Here is a 19,253-nt window from a genome sequence, read left to right as displayed (position 1 = left end):
CGACCTATTCGCGGTGTCGATTCTTAGAATCGTAACGGGAATTTACGACTGCCGTTGACGCGCTCCCCACGATTGGTCGAAAATACAATTATCGATAAAAGAAAAATTCCTTCTACTAAGAAAGCAAATTAAAAAGAGCAGATTTTTCAAATTGTATCTAATACTTAAGAGGAGTACAATTCATTCGTCAACATCCAATCAACCTTCTCCTATCAGAAACCTCCCAGCCTTTCCTACGATAAACTTTTTCACAATGATAGCCTGAAAAATCGCATGATTTCTCAAATCATATTACATTCGCGATAACAACGCAATACGCTTTTTCAGTCCGTTTCCACCCTTTCACCCAATAAAGCCATCCTACGATTTATTGCTCTCTAATGGTAAAACAATGACCAGTATAATTCCTGTTACCTTGTCGATATCGTGTGATATTCCGTCAAATGGAAATCGGTCAAAACCTTAAATAAAACTTCTAAAAAAATACACGATATCTACGCAGCCACAAGTAGTCGCTAACGACTGTGATAGTCGAAACTACTTCAAATGAAATATATAAATAAATAATAATAATACGTTGCACGATCTTCCAGCCGTCCCTCAATCAAAAATTACGGTTCCCTGCGTATAACAACCTTTCGTTTGCTCGAATCGTTTCACGAAATTTTCTCGACCGGAGCAGAAAGACGGGGAACCTTTCTGGCGCGTGAAGTTTTCAAGCGGCTGGCCGATAAATTTCCGAGGAGCAAGCAGGATATTGGTGTGGCCATGGAGAGAGAGAAACGGCAGTCGACGACCGTTTTGCTCAGTTGGCAGCGGTGCAGCCCTCGTGCAACGCACCCGTTGCAACCTCTCTACTTCTACTACCCCTTCTACTCTGCCTGGTTTCAACTCGTCTCACCCCTGTTTCCACCCTTCTGTGCAGAGGGGGCGTGGGCGGTAGATAACGTGATTTACACTGGCCGGGTAATTAATGTCCTCGGCGACCGGCGCTTTAAAAAAACAATCGGAAATCGGCGACAACGAAGAGCAACAGTCAGGCTGCCGGTATCGCGGCCGCCACTCGCCTGACAAATTATCACGCTCGAGATTTTCCTCTTTTTGTTTATTTATTTAGTACTTGAATATATAGTTCTTTGCTTTCCTTCCTTTTCTCCCGCGTTTTGCACTGCGGAACGTCTTTAACGAATCGGTAAATCGAAGCTTCTGAGAAAAGAAAGAAAAGATATGGAAGATTAATAATGTATACGCTGCATAAGTATTTCGACGCTTCACGCGATCTGCGAACTGCGATCAAATGTTCAACTAAACAAGAACTACGCCATGCTCGATCGAGTTTCATATTTATCTCTTACGAATAGCTGACAATGCGGAAAATCCATATAAACTTTTAGAAGCTGGGAACGCGTAGTGCAATCAGGATCTCAATATCGAACATACTGCGTATACGCTTAAAATCACTTTGATCTTTTCCTGCCAACGAATTTCATCCATCCTCAATTATTACTCTTTTATTTATTGATTGATGTAAATTATTATCTTCATCAAAATTTGCCAACTGTATACAGTTGCCTGAGATAAGATGAGAAGCGAGAATTAGATTAAGCCAGAGCTTCATTTCAAGTATATTTTATATATTTGTAACAATTACTTATTTAAATTAAATTAAATACTTATGCACAGTAGTGTGTATATATACACAAAACTACGTATTAAGTTTAACGAAAGTAATAGATTTTGTATAATACATTCTTTTTCTATTGGCAAAATTAATAAGTGTGAATTTTTATTCAGTTTGAAACAGAATTGTACGTACTTACGATGACGCTTATTAATATTTGGACAACATAGTATTGGAGAAATTAGTGTCTGTGTTTCCTTATAAGGATATTATTCGTTTGATTGTTTCTCAATTATATTAGTTTTTTTTAATGTATTAAACTACTCATTTATTGTATTGCAATTTTAATTGCAATTAAGCAATTAATCATATTCATTGCAACGCTTAATCACATTCATCCGGTGCGAAGTCTTATTTAACTATCTAGAACAAATAACGTGAGAAAAACGGTACGATCAAGATCGTGGCGTTCGATTAGATCCTTCATCTCGAAATCATGAGAAATTCATGAAAAAAAGTGACTCGATTTAATTGCCATGACCATTAACGACTTGCGAGTTCCCGGCGATTGTGTGCCACTGACTCATTCACGTTTCGCTGTCCTTTAGCTTCTAATATTAGTCATACTCGTTATTATTTTGGTGACAAAAATTATTTGAATATACGTATAAAAGCGTGAGTGTTCTAAATAACTAAATTTTGTGTGTTAGATATATATGATATTCTGATAATTGCTGATAGGTCGATAGAAACTTCTGCAAAAGTTTCAATAATATAAATGTATATCTATACACACAGAGCAAGTAGTTACGTTTGAACACAACTCTACATCTTCTAGTGGTAACAAGTTTTTCAATTCTATTGACCAGCACAGCTAACATAATTTTATTTATAAAACTTTTCATATCAGTATAGAAAAGTGTTTATAATATGTTATTTTATTCGTAAATATCATATTCCTATTTTAATCGCAAATATCATATTTCTGTTTTATTCGCAAATTTATCATCTACCTCAGATTGGCTCGGATAATAAGGATATGAATATTTTATTTTATCATTACACGTAAAAGCTAAATTATCTATAACGCTATTATTTCCAATTCATTTACAGATTTATCATTCAACTCAGGTAGAGACTAACCGATCGTGTAATTAAATTGTATTACGAGCTAATTGCGTTTGGTTGGTTAACGACGTTTCCTATGTTAATCGTGTGTCACGCAAGTACGCGTGGAAAAGCACACGCAACACGATCGAGTACGTGAAAGCTTGTGTCGAGACAGGTGGTACAGAGCAGAAGCAAAAGTTAAGCTTCGAGATAAGGCCTAAAACAATATTCGTTTCATTTTACTTTTAAATGCTTTTTTTCCGCCTTACCGAGTTCCAGCGAGTGTATATCAATCATCGACAAAAGAAAGGAAATCGCGTGACGACATACGATTCGCGGATTATGTATTTCCATTTTATTTCCAGCGACTTCTGCCAAGCCACGATACGTTGATGAAACATACAGGTATAATTTACTGGATTGATTCATTAAGCGAAGAATAGAGTTATTAAGGTGCTAGAGAATATTATTTTCTTAATCACAAAGATTATCAAATTCTTTTCTTATCAGCGATATTGTACAATTCGACCCAATCCAAATACCATAGAGTTCCTCGATAATTCTTCATTTCCTTAATAGCAACCCGCTTTTGAACTCCTTAACTCAAGACCTGTGTATCGAATCATCCTATCACACAACCTACTTAATCTTTCCTTCAACTCTTCCTCATATATCACATTATGTGTTTCGGAATTAATAAATTTGTCATAGTTATCAATCCCTAGTTCTTTTATCAGAATGAAATATAAAGCCATAATATTATTACTTCTTGGCACTGATAATTACATAAATAAACAAGAAAGAAACTAATTGTACAACTAAACTTCATAAAAGTACAGTTCTTCTATCATACAAAACCTTCTTTAAAAGCTTACTCTAATCTTAATAATCACTTGATCTTTTAGTAGTGTCAACACAATCAACAATATCTTACACCAAACCAACAAGATCTAAAACCAAATATTATTATTTATAATATCTCTACGATGTAACAGGCTAATTTAGCTGCATCCAAATTACAAAAACTTTCTTCATTTTTAAGAATAAAAATCTTTAAGATCTTATAACTTCTCATTGCATCTCACTTAAGCACTACCATTATCAATGCCAAAAAGCAAAATATTATTCTACGTTCATTATCCTCTATAAAATCTTCCACCTACATGAATAAATACAATCAAATTAAAGTAAACAGCATTTCACTACATAGTCTTTTTGATAGACTCACCGGTAATAGACGCGGTTGGTGAAATGGCGGATGGATTGGCACGTGGTGGCGGCGAGAAAGCACCAGATAGATATCCACCGCGGTCGGCGAGCGCCTGTTTCGCTTTGTCGACGCTCTCCTTGAGCCTCTGGAAGGTGCTACCGCAGGTCAGGCCACGGTAGGGCCAATTCTCCTGCTTAACACCGGCCGCGGTTACTCCTGCGGCCGCGGCCGCGGCTCCGGCCCCGGAGGCTCCCTTTAATTCGAGCGCACCTGCGTACGAACAGCTAGCGCTGTCGTACATCACCAAAGAGCCCCTGAAAAATTAGTCGAATTTTAACTTTATTTAATCAGATTAATGAAATTATAACTTTATTCTCTGGCGCAATATGTTTTTGTAATTTGAAAAATCAATCAAAAAAATCAATCAAAGTGTAATCAAATTTTTATGAAACACAGAACATTTAGCTGATTTATGCCACATCGTTCTTAGCTCTCTGTTATTCTTATATGACAAAGTGTCAGTTTACCATCTAATATTTTAAAGTATCATTTTCATCAAGATGAAAAATAAAGGCATATGAATGTAATATTATAAAATCTATGTTATATTATATTAACAGATGAGACAAATGACGAAGAGTATTATAAGAGAATTGAAGAACGTAAATAATAGAAGAGCAATATGATCAATAGAAAAGAAACGTAAATAATAAAAAAATGACATAAACAAATTTTCATCTTCTAAATATTTCTAAATATTTCAGACTTCTAAATATTTCTCACTAACAATAAGATATACTCTATGGTATAGATTCTATCTCTTCTAATTTGGCAACGAATGACAAAGGGAAGAAGAGAATCCATAGACAACAGTATTAACAGAGCATGGATTACTGCGACTCTTCGCTAGTACTCGCGTATTACAGTAAGCAGTGTCGTTAAGGATCATTAAAGGACCCTCAAAGCATCCGGTAAAGTTACGATCGAATTAAATCGAACGAGCATGTGCGCATGAAAGTTTCTTACTTATAAACCAGCTGGCGCTCTTATTATACAGAAGTTGTCTTCTCACGCAAGAAACGTAATTAAAAATAAGAATACATAAAGCACTTGGAAAGATCATCGGTACAGAATAATTGAAAATTTTTTCATAAGAAGAATAAGAGTATTAATCGGTAGATTAAATTGTTCGATAGATGAATCATCGAATAAATATCTTTTTTTTAATATTTTAATAAATATCTTGTTTTAATTAATAACTATCATCTTCGAGTAATTAAGTGAATTTCTGTGCTTGATAATCATCGTGAATCATTGATAACTTACACATCGAGAATGGTGTCTGTTAATAGATTATACAGATCGTTACCTAAATCCTATATCTACGATCTATCCATTACGGATTATCTCGGATCATGACACCGCAATGACGTTCCGAACATGCACGATATCTCGATCAATTAATCAATCAACGCATCCTAATCCATTAAGAAAGATGCTGTTTTTTGATAGCATTCCTAAACAACAATATACTATATTATTAATACATATATTAATTTTATACGTTTGAAAATATCAATACAACTTAATGCAAATTTCTTAAACCTAATATTATATTAAAAAGAATATAGTACATTTTTATATCTTCCAATGATTTAGAACTTTAAAAATAACTCAATGAAGGTTTCCAAAATTGAATGTTGCATTGAGAAAAGAATATATACTGTAAATTTTTCCAGCAATTTGAAAATTTTAATGCAACTAAATGCAAATTTTGAAACCTAACATAGCATTATAGAAAGGAATGCAGATAATACATACTATATTTCTACAGCATCCAATGATTTAAAAATCACAAAATAATTGGATAGAGACTTCCAAAATACTACTTCAAACGTATTAAAAAGAAGTAATTAAAATTGTGTAATGTAGTATATTTTTCTTAAAGTAGCATTATATTTTGGAAGTCTATGATGAGTTACTAAGATTCATAACTTACACACTACGATATAATTTTTCTAAAAGATTGTGAATTTAGTTTTTGAAGATTAAAATACATTCAAAAATATATAATATGTCTTTGCACTTTGCAACGAATAGGAAATTTTGAAGAGTCACCGAGAGGAGACTTCAGAATCCGGTGGCAGAGAAGATAGCCGCGAACGAACGGCTAACTGGAGGTAGATTACGTGCACGTAACGAGCGGGAACTCGTAATCGATCTGTCGTAATTTAGAGAGGAGCAGGCGGTTACCGCGTTGCATCTACCGGCCGATCTACATTTTATCGACTCGGCCTCCAACTTTATCGCCTTCCATCGGAATTCCGAAAGTGATACCACAATGACATTTGCATCGTTATCTTCGTGAACGTTATTTTCACTCTCCATCTCAAATTAATCCACCAAAAATTTAAAAAAAGACATTTCAAAAGAAAAAAAATAACATTTCTCCTTACAATTTTCTCTGTGTAAAAATATGTCTTCCTTCCACAAACACGATCCCTTTTCCTCTGTTTTATGTATATGTACATCGTAATCGTCATAAATCATACATCTTTATCACAAATCAAACACAATAAAAATAATAAAGAAGTTTCAAAAAGGAAGCGATAAATAATATTTCTTCTTACAGTTATCTGTATATACAAAAATATAGATCTTTTCCAGTAACAAAATTCTTCTTTCTGTGTTCTCTACGTATCCACGACATCTGTCACTTCCTCCTACGAGTTACGTGAATTATTCGATTAACCGGAAACGAACAATGACCAGAGGAAAAATGGACGCGAGTTTTACCTGCTGTCACTGCGACGATGTCCACGATAAAATGCGAGCTGCACACCGTTCACGCTGACCATCGATCGTCTTCTCGATAAGAAAAGAAAAAGATATAATCTCTTTCTTTTTCCTCCAACTTGAAACGATGATTTCTTCCAGATCTAATCAGGTTTTACACGAAACATCGTTTTTTTCTTTTCTTTTATAAATTCGTAGGTGTCATCGAAAACGATGAATTGAGTGGAAAGCAGCGAAAACACAGTTCGGAATTAAACGCACCGCACGGATGTCCACAATGTATCGAGGTCAATTTAATCACGTTCACAAAACTGTCACATAATCACGATGCACCTCCGGCGGGCCGCAAGTATACGGTTTCCGCGTCCCATCCAGTTAATCCTCAATACTAAATAGCAATTGATATGAGGAAAATTCATACGATCCTTCTATATGCATATAATATTATGCATCTACTATAAATCTCCTTGTTGAAAACAGATTTTTATAACAGTATATATCATCATACGTATAGTCCTATTATACATATATTATCTATACATATGTATACTATACGTTTTAGGAATAACAACACTAGTTAATCCCATGGAGTTTTATCCAGTGAACTTTCAATATCAGATAATAACTAATGTCAGGAAAATTCGTATGATTTGTCTGTATATATCTATATCTTCTCGTTAAAAACAAATTTTTATATTAGAATACACTTTGTGTATACTATTATAACTAATGTTATTGCACACATACTATTAATATATAGTGCATGTTACGTTTCTGGTATGACTATTGAGCTCGTTCCCGAACAGACCACAATAATGTAAGACTTGTCCTAGGGCACAGATTTACAAATCGTTTGACATCTTTCGCACCAAAATAATGGCGATAAACATTAGGTATGTATAAATCTTCTCTAAACGTAGACGTAGCTAGAGCTCCATACTCTTCTCACATTCGACTGTCTTGTGTTTCTATCTTCTTAACCTCTAATCAGTATCACACTAATCTCTTGTACATTTGTAGGACGCTGTGTTTCAACGACAGAACTTGATAAGAGAAGCACGGGAGCGACGAATCATCGTTGGAAAAACGTTGTAAAATTTCACTAAAGTATTTGATGTAAACAATAGACCGGTCGATCTTTCGATCGAAGATTTCGTAAAGGATTGGCGGGATCACTATGGATACGGCACGTGCGCCGTCTGGATTGATCAGTGGCGACACAGGATTGTCGGATATCGGTTGGTGAAGAGGCTGGACCTGATATCAAGAAGAAGGTACTCCGGGCAGGTTGTCTCGCGCAACTGCGGCCGCCGCGGCCAGCAAATTGCCTGCTTCCGGGCCTCATTACATCACTCTGTTACTCTGTTAACGCTCGCCGGAAACCCCTCTGCCTACCTCGTCTAAACTCTCTCTCGCATGTACCAACACACACTATTTAAATGCACTGTGTCGCGGACGATGCGGCCGCGCGTACTTTCAATACGAAAGAGGGAGAAAACGATACATGCGTCTACCTTGCTGCGTTTTCTTACCGGATGATTCGATGATGGTCTGTTTGGTTTTGCTTGTGTGCAATGGAATCGTAGGACGGATGCTGGATTCACTCTGTTTTAGGTTGAGCGCTCTTTTGATGAACAGGCAATTACATGATGGTTTGCTTGGTTTCTTGTAACTCTGGTGATTAGTATGGTATTGTTATTGAAGATTGGTATTTGATTCTATGTTAATGATTATGTTTAAAACGAGAGTGTTTGATTGTGTCCTTTTTTAGGTACAGTATACTTTTATACATTGTTTCTTGTTGTTGGTACTGTCTAATGATGGGTTAGAAAGAATTGCACGATGATTTCTTGATGACTAGATAAAATTGGTATTTGATCTTTCAATGAAGTCTTAGAATCAAAATGAGATCTGATTTATGGTTATTAAAAATTGGACACTTTTGCAAAGGAGAAAGATTGCTAAATTGTTCTATTTTAAACAGAATTTGCATTGTTGCTTGTAATGTCTGGTGGTTGATATCTTATTGTGGTTTGATATATGATTTATGGTTGTTGGATGTTGAATTTGTTTGAAAAGAAGGAAGAATTCTGGATTCTTCTATTAGGTAAAGTATATATGATTTTTATAGATATATAATTCATAATTGTTGGAACTTGGTAAGATATAGAGTTTATACTGCACATTAATTTTACGGAAGTAATACATAAAATCCCAAGATTTGCAATAATATTTTCCTTAATTATAGATGTATTCTTTCTTATGATTCCATAATAAACGTAAAAGAAAGTTGACGATGATTATTAACCATTTAAAATTAATCTTTTGATTCGCTGTATAATATTAAATACAATCGCACAAAAAGTCTCCCATTTATTGCACAGCAGGAGGTGAACAAGAAAAAGAGAAGAATATAATTAATATTAATACTAAGGCATAATGCTATGCGCTTGATTCGATATACATATTCTATCTCGATATTTCTCTTCTAATATGCAAAATACAAAGTCCAAGGGGCAATGACGTTTTTCAGACGAGAAAAGCAGAAATACTAGTACAACGATAAAAACCGGAACGACTTCCATGATCACGATCCATGCTTAATACATGACAAAGTTCATCGATGAAAAGAGAGGACAGCGAGGAAAACATGGATATTACCTGAACGAGGCGCTCTTCCTCTAAAAACAGGAATTCTTTAACGACGAAAATAGAGCCAAACGATAACCAGTGAACACAACCCGCAGAAAACAAGAACACCTATTTAACGATGGACTCGAGTAAGTCTTGAATTCTTCTTGGTGCAACAAAGATTTCCGAATTAAACAGTAAAGAGAAAAGAAGAGCAAAGACAAAAATGGATGTAACCAATCAAAGGCTAACTTAAAATTTTAAATTTTAACTTTAAATTGTAGAATCTAGGTGTATGAAGTAATAATGAAAAAAATATTAAGTGAACTTTTAGAATTTCTTTTTGCAGTCTGAATGTTAAGGATGTCAAAATTCAATGATGCAAATTGATTGCGAATAATTGTAAATGGAACGTTGCCTTAATTGATCTTTAATGGGTTAAGAAATCTTACATAAGAGATATTATGACACGAAACAAAAAACGATAATACAAGAGAGACAAATGGGGGAGGATTTGCAGAATTTACGAGGCGTTAAAAAAATGAATAACAACGTGGTGTAGAATGCGGGCCAATAAAAGAGACGGCAGGAAAAATTGCGAACGTGGGCGGTAATTTAGCGTTGAAGATACACGCCGGAGCGGTTAATACGCGAAACATGCGTGCAGACAGGTGAGGCTGGTGTTCACGAGGGTGTACACAGTGTATATCATAAACACGAACCGGTAAAACCCGTGGGAAAGAATCGGGAATAATAAACGTGCCGATTTTTATTCAGCGGTTATCGGAAATTCGCCCACGAGGCGATAAATGTTCGGATAGTTCCACTACTGTACACCTCTAAATCATTGTAGTTATTTTTCAGGAATGGTGGAAGCGACATTACACCCTGTCTGGCCGTATGTATGAGTGTAACGGTAAAATGATTTATACAAATCTCATGATCTTGTAACTATGTCAAATAGAAATTTGACTTAGACTTAATAATCATTAAATGCGTTATATATCAATGGAACATCGTTTATTAGCGTCCGAAATTGTGTTATCATTTTTTCTATACTTAAATGTTTTATTATGAAATTAATACTATAATGTATAATGTATTTGCTACAACAGGATCTTTTGTTCATGATGTTAATATGGAAACTGTCACTTCGCCGGTCTTTTCTTATTGTCAAAATAAGCTTAATTCCAAGACAAAGCAGACAGATAAAACTCAGTCATTGTAGAGTCATTGACTTCCGAGCTATCAGGACATTTATTTCAGAGTTGTTTTAAGCTCTTATTTCCTATACTATTTATTACAATTTTCTACAACATTCTTACTTACTATACTATTTATTACATTATTCTTATACAATTACAACTACAAAATCATTAACTTTCAAACTACATAAATAGTACTCTTATTTTGGTTAAACATATTCCAAATTCTTACTTACTACATTGCTTACTAAGCTGTTTTCATATTACAGTTTTCATATTATAGGTACAATAATATATGCAATCACAATCAACTAAAAAATCCAAAATGAGATCCAACTCACCGTCAATGCGGGGTCCTGCGTGTAGCCTTATCCAGCACCGTCAAATCCAGTTCGTCTTCCGCACCAGGTAGCTCAAACCAAGTCTCAAACCTTCACCTCTTCACTTGCAATAAAATCCCAACCACGCTCTATATATACTTCACCCAATACTAAACCTCGTTCCTCTCTCAAGTATCCTTCAATGAGAAGAAAACTTCAACGAGGAGAACCGAACTAGGAGATCAGTAACATTGGATGAACACGCGGATTGAATGATAGCAGAGAGATCCAACGATACATAAAATAAAATCCAAAGGAAGCCGTAGCTTCAACTAAATCAGGCAGGTGAAACAGACTTAACAACCAAATGAACCGGCGTACGATGGCCGATAGCCGGCTATCCGAGCGGATTACAACCCCGGAGGATGTAACGAGGCTGCGAGAAACGCGTGGACCACCGTGGCGAACTCGGCCGCGATGCGACGGACGCACATTTGGCAGCGTCGTTATCAGTCGCGGTCCGACGATTGGCTGTGTATCGGAGCCTGCGCCGGGACGCCGGGAGAGAGGGTGGAGATGGCGGTGGAGGAGGTAGGAGGGTTGGTTGCTAACCCCCTCGTGCCCGGCTCTGGTATGAAGCGGCTCCTTAGAGGCGGGATCATCCACCAGGGTGGATCTTTCCTCTCCCTTCCTGCCTGTCCCTCTCTCACTCTCTCTCTCTCTCTCTCTTTCCGTCTGTCTTTATCTGACCTGTTTCTGCTACTACGTTCTACGTCCTTGTCTCTCATATTTGTTTTACGTATATGACTGTCTTTGTTGCACTTTGTCAGGAGCTCAATTTCACTTTTTCCATCATATATCTATTGCTTTTTTTTCTTTTTTGGATTCGTTGGATTTACAATAACGTCTTCGTTGGGGTGATCAGTCTCTTAAGAGTTTCTCAATCTTCGGAGGTGTTGCGTTTTGGCTTTCAGTTACCTTTTTTGGCTCTTGGATGTCTTCGAATGGTCCACTAAATATTTTTTAAAGGAAACTATTGTCATGAGATCCACAAAATTTAATTAGGTACAATTTTTTAAGATATAGTTACGGATACACTCACAGATGGATGTTTTGTTTAAAAAAGTTGAAATGTATTGAATACATATACTTTAACTTTTCTGGAAAGGGACAGATACGGACAAGGATCTTTTATTGATATCCGGATTTATTTTACTCCGAATTTTCCATGTTAAATACGATGAAATGAAAAATGAAAAATTCATTGAACAAAGGAAAGTAATTAATTTTAATATCATAATATAATACTATATTATTGGCTCGAATATTTTATGTTGGTATTTTAGGTCTAATACACGGTAGTAAAAGCACGATAGACGGTGAAGTTTCTCGAACGCAAAGCAGAAATATCAGGATAAAAAACCGGAACGATTTCCATAATTACGGTCCATGCTTAATACTTGACAAAAATCGTCTAAGGATAAAGGGAGACTATAAATACTGTTTGTTGGATATTCTACGGTGGTCTTTGGAAAAGACTAGAATTATACAACATTGCAAAGTGTTTTGTAATACGTTTTTATTTTTAATATTGCATCTATTATATTTGCTACTTGATGAGAAAATTGAGGAAATTGCTAGTTCTTCTTGGTGTGATTAAATTTAAATTGGAATCGATATGTTGATATCTTTATAACGACTGAAGAAGTTAACGAAAAAGGAAGGAGTAGGGTTTTCAAGCAAAACAGAACGAAAATTGTTGCATACAAGAGCTCGAAGTTTGGCGTGCAGCGGTCATGGGACTTTGGCATAGGTTCAAGATGACGAGAACATTGAGCTTTCAATTGTACTCCGTAATGGGCCTTTATAATAATCCAATATTTCCAACTAAATGTCTTTCACCTCCGATTCGCGGGAATTTATCCACTTAAATCTTTCAACGCTCTAAAATAAGAGGATGTGGTAAGAACAACGTCTATTTCTTTGTAGCTTCAGTTACGTGCATTGATTGGAAATGATGTTAGATTTAAATATGGAATTTTGAGTAAACGTGGGATTAAAATTACTTTAAATCCAACTTAGATAAAGTAATATCCTAAATTATCCTAGACCATAGTTAGGTAAGAACAATACCTATAAACTTTTATATGCCCCATCTAGCTAGTAACATTTCCAAAATAACAGATTGTTTTTATGAATAATTCAACGTTATCTGCTAATCTTTATGCAACACATTATGGATTATACTTTGCTTGTTATTGCGCTTAGATCAAAGATAGATTACTCTTTTCTTTTTAAATTAATATTTTAACCAAAGAATAATTGTCAAGAGAGATATCAAATGCTAAGAAAACTAATCTACTCGTTTCCATAAATTTAGCCATACAATAATAATACTATAATGACAATTCTAAACCAGAACTAAAAGAGAGCAATGCCCATGAACACGTAGAGATTTCGTAGAGCTAATAACATTCCCAGGATAAGTAGTAAATTCGATTAATATATCAATGTTATCTCGTGATCTTTATGCAAGGTCATGGCGTATACGTTCCCGCCCTTCCACCGGGTATCTGCTTGTACGAAAATTATCTGATCTACGGCGTGCAGTAACAACGGGGGCGCGACACGTCGGACACGTGGCCAGGGCACGGTTTCGAAAGGGTGCTGGCGGCCAGCCGCCGGTATATGTTCCAACATATCGTCGATAACCATATATCGTTATCGTCCTATTCGTTAACCGTAGCGATCAACGCGAATTCACGTGTTATTGTTATCGGTCTCTGATTTTCAAGATCGCATTACTACGCTATAGAAAATCCGGTCCTATTGTTTCTCATAGTCCTTCGGATCTAAATCAGATTATAATTTGCAAATGTTTGTTGCTGATCTCAATTTGATTTTAAGAAAATTATACATAGATATGAACATAGGTCTCTTTAAACTTTAAACAGTCCTAGCCGTAGATCTTTCCTCTATTTCTTCCCAATGCCTATTCACCTAATAATGTTCTTATTTTCTTCACAGATTCACAGGCCTGAAACCTAATAACGTAGAACCAATTTTATCCACAGACTTGCACTCAACCAACATTCTTCTACATCCCCAAACCATCTTACCTCTTTCAACAAGAAAAACATGGCTTTATCAACCCTCATCTCCCTTTATCTCAAAAAATCTCTTCTCTCCTTTGTTATACTATATCTTACTTCTTATAACTTTTATCCGTAGATAGTGAGCAGTACACCGTGCATAGCCGATTATACGTGGAAACGGTTGACGATGGCCGCGACCGGAAGTAGCACGGATCCACCGTGGTCCGGACACGAAAACGCACTCATCGATCAGGACACAAAAGGTTCGATGTTTCTCGCACGATTGACATTGTTCCTTGCTTCACGATTGGAGGCTTCACGCATGAACAACGAGCCACGGCTAGACATGGTTCGTGATTTCCACCGGAAACGAACTGGCCAAGGGGGATGGTCGTTGAAACGGAGAAGAACTGCTCGATCTGAGACTGATTCTTAACGCTGATCGGTTCAATCGATTATTCACGAATCACTAGGTAAATAATAAGGAAATTTTTGTTTCTTTTTCTGCGAAATTGCAGGGGTTTGAAAGATTATTAGGTTGCGTTTGGTTTAGAGATTGTGCGTCTCTGCGGTACTGCAAATAGGGTTGAAAATTGCTATAGAATATGAGAATTGATAAAGAACAGCGATAAAAGTTTTCTCATGTCTTTATTTGTTAAATTCTTTAACAACTTGCTCTTTACTTTCGTGGTGCCATCTTATTTAATTATGGCGAATACGGTGTTTATCTCATTCAGAATATCATATCATTTAAATACTTACTTAAGACAAACCTGGAGGATAAACAACCCACTTAAATTCCCCATTTCTTTTTAAGGCCACTGTTACATTTGGAAGAAAATATTTATCTTGTACACAGTATAATGAATTTCTCTCTAAAGACATAAAAGAATCATCATCATCCCAGTACTTATTCCAAGAATCACTTAACCAGCCAAAAAATAATTTGAAGGACTGCATAGATAGAATCTTTTTCTTTTATTTAGAACAAAATATTTATTCCATTTAAAATAATAAATTACTCATTTCCAATATTTCATCCAGAAAACATTCAACCAACAAAAAGGACACTTCCATATTCTTCTACGCTGATACCAAGAACAAGATAGCACTCAAACCAAATGACCCTTGGTTGGCAATAGAATTCTGCAAGCGCCCAAAATAGAGTCTTCCTCTTCCAAGAGAATCCGAAGGATAATCAGTTCAGGTCGAAAATGTTCTCTCTCTCTCTCCCTCTCTCTTTCTGTCTGAATCAGGATAATCCGTATTGTTGTCGGCAATCACGAACGGGCCGGGTACGGTGGATAGAGGCCGAAAACTAGTCTATCGGCATTTAGCCGGGTTTCGTGAATGTAAACTAGGCGTTTCCTGCACGTATCGTACAAAGTGCTCGATTCGCTGGTCTTTTTTCACCGGACCGATCGATAATGCCATTGCAAACACCCTGTATGTGCTCGGTTAATGTTAATGGCAGGGGCTGGCTCGGGTGAACGGTGTGGGTTGCCCCTTTGCCCGTGAGTTAGAGCTTCCTGAGGCTTTCCCCGCATCCACCGTACTACCCTCGCCGACTAGAGGACTGTGTCTGGCTAATGGTAAAGCCAGGAAATATCAAAAGTCGTCTCTGTTACCATTCTTTTTAGTTTTCCCGAGTTTCTTCCCTTTTCCTTGTCGTACCACGCATCGAAATCCTTGCACTTTAGTTCTTCTTTCCTCTTTTTTCCACTTTCTTTTTATTGGTTGATAGATAGGCTCTTGTTAGGGATAAGAAATAGTCGAAAGCTTGGAAAATGTGAAACAGTTATTCAAATATTGGTATACATTATCTTTAGATTTATTTTGATATATTAGACTTGAAAGAATTAGAAAAAATATTTAAATATTAATGTTAGCCTATATATTTTTGGAGTTGTAAGAATGTTTATACAGATCTTTATCTGGAATAAAAAGTCAAGAGTTATCGGCGAATTGAAGTGCTTGTGTTTGCTTCTTTTTGTTCTTGTTTGTATGAAAAAATATAATACACTTTTTACTAATATTTACATAGATTGTTGCTAAGGATTAGGATAAAGAGTTATTAAGGAATTTGGAGAACAAAGGAAGTGCCTTTGCTCTTATTTGGATGACAGAATATATTAAAGCATCACATTGTTAGCTTTTTTAACTTTTAACTTTATATTTAGAAGAATATTTGAAAGTGAAAGAGAGTAAGAACATAAATTTATTTCTGTTGCCACACACGTAGAGTGAAGATGGTTAATTTTTGGTGATTTAGTAAGAAATATAGGAAAAGTATGGGCTGCTTGAATATTTTTATTCAGATACAAAAGGAATTTTTACGAGGAGAATCAGTTACTGCAACAAATTTTCTGGCTTCCCTTTCATTGTTCTTTCTGGTCGGTTTTCATCGAGTTAGCAGCGAGACCAGAAAGTAATATATTAAAGCACCCTTGATCTACAACGATACCGAGCAGCGGTTAACGCGGTTATCATCGGTAACACGATCGTTGAAATGATAAAAAATGTATCTAACTCGAGAGAACAAATGTAATCACTGCTTGTCACGAACACAATGCATTCAACAGGTTAGTGCTGCATATTAAAAAGAGTTTATTCGCATGCTTATAAATCCAGCTCAACGTTCTGGAGGAAGATTTCTCTCGGTTGCTTCGCAAAAGGTTCACCATACCTGCTAAAAATCTGGAAAAAAGGGGAAACAGGTAGAGTTATACAATTTTTATCATTGTTCTCAGAATAAGATATTTACAAATTATTTATTAATTTCGAACGTTTTTAACTGGGATTGTTAAGTCTTGGATAGCACTCGTTAGATTCCTTGGATTTTGAGTGATACAGATTGATGTTAGGTTAGGTTAGGTAGCTACATACTGAATTCCAGAATATAAAATAGACCATATCATTAAAGAAAAACAATATCAGTTTATTACAGTTGAAAAACCAATTTCTCTAAGCTGAAGCTTGTACAATAATTATTTAATAACTATTATCTTTAAGAATTATTAACATCGATTATTGTACAAGAAACCCTTATCTATAATTCTATTCAATATTTAATAGAAACCAAAATCTTCAAGGCACATGACTTAACACAGCTTAATATTAGTTGCTAAAGTCCCTCAAACTTTGTAATCTCCTAATTCTAACTTTCACTCAAACACAATACGAGCGTATAAAAATCACAAACCCAAACGAACCTATGTTACAGATCTGCATCTTGTACTAATCTCGAGTAACTAAGCCCGAAGTATGGCCCGTAGTTGAGCGTAAATCTGGGACCCTTTAATTGGAAACAATGGTCCGACGAGAATAGATTAGAGCGTTGAAAAGGCGTGCACAATCGCGGCACGCTTCTGCCGCGCGTAGATTTCACCCGAGGGAATCGTCGATATCGCGTGATTTAATTTGTTACAATTAGGGCAAAGGGTCCCTTAGGTAGGACAGCACAGAGTACCCGGCCAAAAGAGCGACAGAACGTGACAGACAGAGGCAGTACGAGCGAGTTCACCGCGCCCTGCTATTAATATCAGTTAACGACCCGATATGATCGCTCGTCTATACTCACAGACAGGCTGCCATCGGTAGGTTCAAGCCATGGGGTCGAATCATGTGCTTCATCCATGGTTTCGACCACGATTCACACTGACATCGATCCACTGACTCACCGGTTAGAATTCATCCTCAGCTTTCCGGCTAAATCAATCTAGAATCTGTCGTGGTTACCTCACCTGGAGAAGAATAAAATGGTCTGACTGGTTCGGGCTATTTATTAGGCATTTCGAACGGGCTTTATCTTGATACGTGGTGTATGTGGAAGTGGAGATTGAAATTGGTATCGTTTTGTTTGTAAATGTTTGGAGATTTAAAAGGTAAGTCCGTAAATTAAAATATTTAAGTTACGAATATTTAAAAATAAATTAAATTTAAGAAATCTATATGTCCTTAAAGATTCTATTGAGATATTATTTTTGCAGTATTTTACAATACGACGTAATTTTACATTAGCTGTTGCGAATACAACCAATTTGTAATCTCGGACTAAAAGGTTAGGTTTAAAGTTAAGGTCCCTACAATTAATAAACAGTCCCTACAATTAATAAAATGCATCGTCTCCTTCAAAAAATCAATAATTCAACGCTTTTCGAATATTCTCTCTTCCAAAACTAACACAAAATCTATATCTATAGGAAACATAAGAATCAAGGATTGGCTGTCAAACCCTATGGATATAGGAAAAGCGGCGTCGGGTGCACGTAGAGAACGACCGATAACAATAGACAGGGGCCGTGCTCTATCTAGCAGGCATCCGGGCCAACGTCGAAACGAGGCTGGTGCCGCGCGGATTACCATAAGCATTCATATATGCAGCGGCGCATTATACTTGCATACCCAGCATAAAGGTGGCCGTGTCGACGCTCGTATTGGACAGCGGCCGCAGGTATATGTATTGCACCGGCTGGCCGGTCGGCCACTTACTTACGTGTACCGAACCGCCTTCACGAGTCGCTGGCACGCGAGCCTGATTGACTTGTAGATGAGGCGACACAGTCGATATACGCCAAGTCCACCGTCCGACTCTGAAACCCCCGTCATGGCTACCGATGCCCGTGCAATTCTACCTCCTCCCCTTTTCCCTATCGGTTTCTCTGTATTGTTACGAACAAACCAAGGATACTTACATGTGTATACATCGATTATATTTTACGATATAACACTAGAAGTATCAGTTAGGATTGATGTTTTGGTATACTTTAATCTGTTTGTATTATTGTTTGGAACGTGATTGAAAGTATGTAATATATCACATACTGCATTATAGAATCGTTTACCTTTTTGTTAGAAAAATGAAGCGTATTGTATATGTTTATAATTAGTTAGGTACAGAAAAATATACACAATGGGCTATAGTGTTAGTATAATGTTTAATATAGATAGAGTGGATTAGGTCAGATTTAACAAGATGTATATTCCAGATAATTAATAGAAGCATTTAAATTATATATGTATTACAATATTCACAATGTCTAAATTAATTATGAGCAAATATTATGGAAAATCATCACATTCCAAAATCTTCAGAAACGACTCTCCATTACGAGGCGTCTTGAGGCCATTGGTAGCCATGGGATTTCTACACCGTGGCCACGCACCCCCACGAGCATTTCCCGTCTCGGTCTTCCACTCCCTCTCGTCGAACCTCCTTTTCCAACGTTCCCTCGCAGCCACCGACCGTTATCTAGTTAATTAATC

General features: G+C 36.4%; 1 protein-coding gene and 1 long non-coding RNA gene across 4 annotated transcripts in view; one reads left to right on the top strand and one right to left on the bottom strand.

The window, feature by feature from the left end:
• LOC100644136 (transcriptional regulator ERG homolog) overlaps positions 1-11,177 on the bottom strand; it is a 70,742-nt gene extending 59,565 nt beyond the window's left edge. Inside the window, exons 1-2 of one of the 3 annotated variants that reach the window (XM_048407739.1) lie at positions 10,915-11,177; positions 3,960-4,255 (exon numbers count right to left, since the gene is read on the bottom strand). In XM_048407739.1, coding sequence (XP_048263696.1) covers positions 3,960-4,242 — 283 coding nt within the window. In that variant the 5' untranslated portion in view covers positions 4,243-4,255; positions 10,915-11,177. Of the gene's footprint in view, positions 1-3,959; positions 4,256-6,571; positions 6,593-6,737; positions 8,028-10,914 lie in introns of those variants that run through there. The other 2 variants (XM_003396837.4, XM_048407740.1) reach the window with 2 other exon arrangements.
• LOC125385490 lies at positions 8,033-10,908 on the top strand. Its single transcript, XR_007224821.1, has 3 exons — positions 8,033-8,286; positions 8,352-8,426; positions 9,271-10,908. It is a non-coding gene; the product is annotated as an uncharacterized LOC125385490 (long non-coding RNA).
• Positions 11,178-19,253: the final 8,076 nt, after the last annotated feature.

Source organism: Bombus terrestris, chromosome 7, assembly GCF_910591885.1.
Source record: "Bombus terrestris chromosome 7, iyBomTerr1.2, whole genome shotgun sequence".
Lineage (NCBI taxonomy): Eukaryota > Metazoa > Arthropoda > Insecta > Hymenoptera > Apidae > Bombus > Bombus terrestris.
Note: the sequence above shows the minus strand (reverse complement) of the source record. Positions and strands in the feature narration are given on the sequence as shown.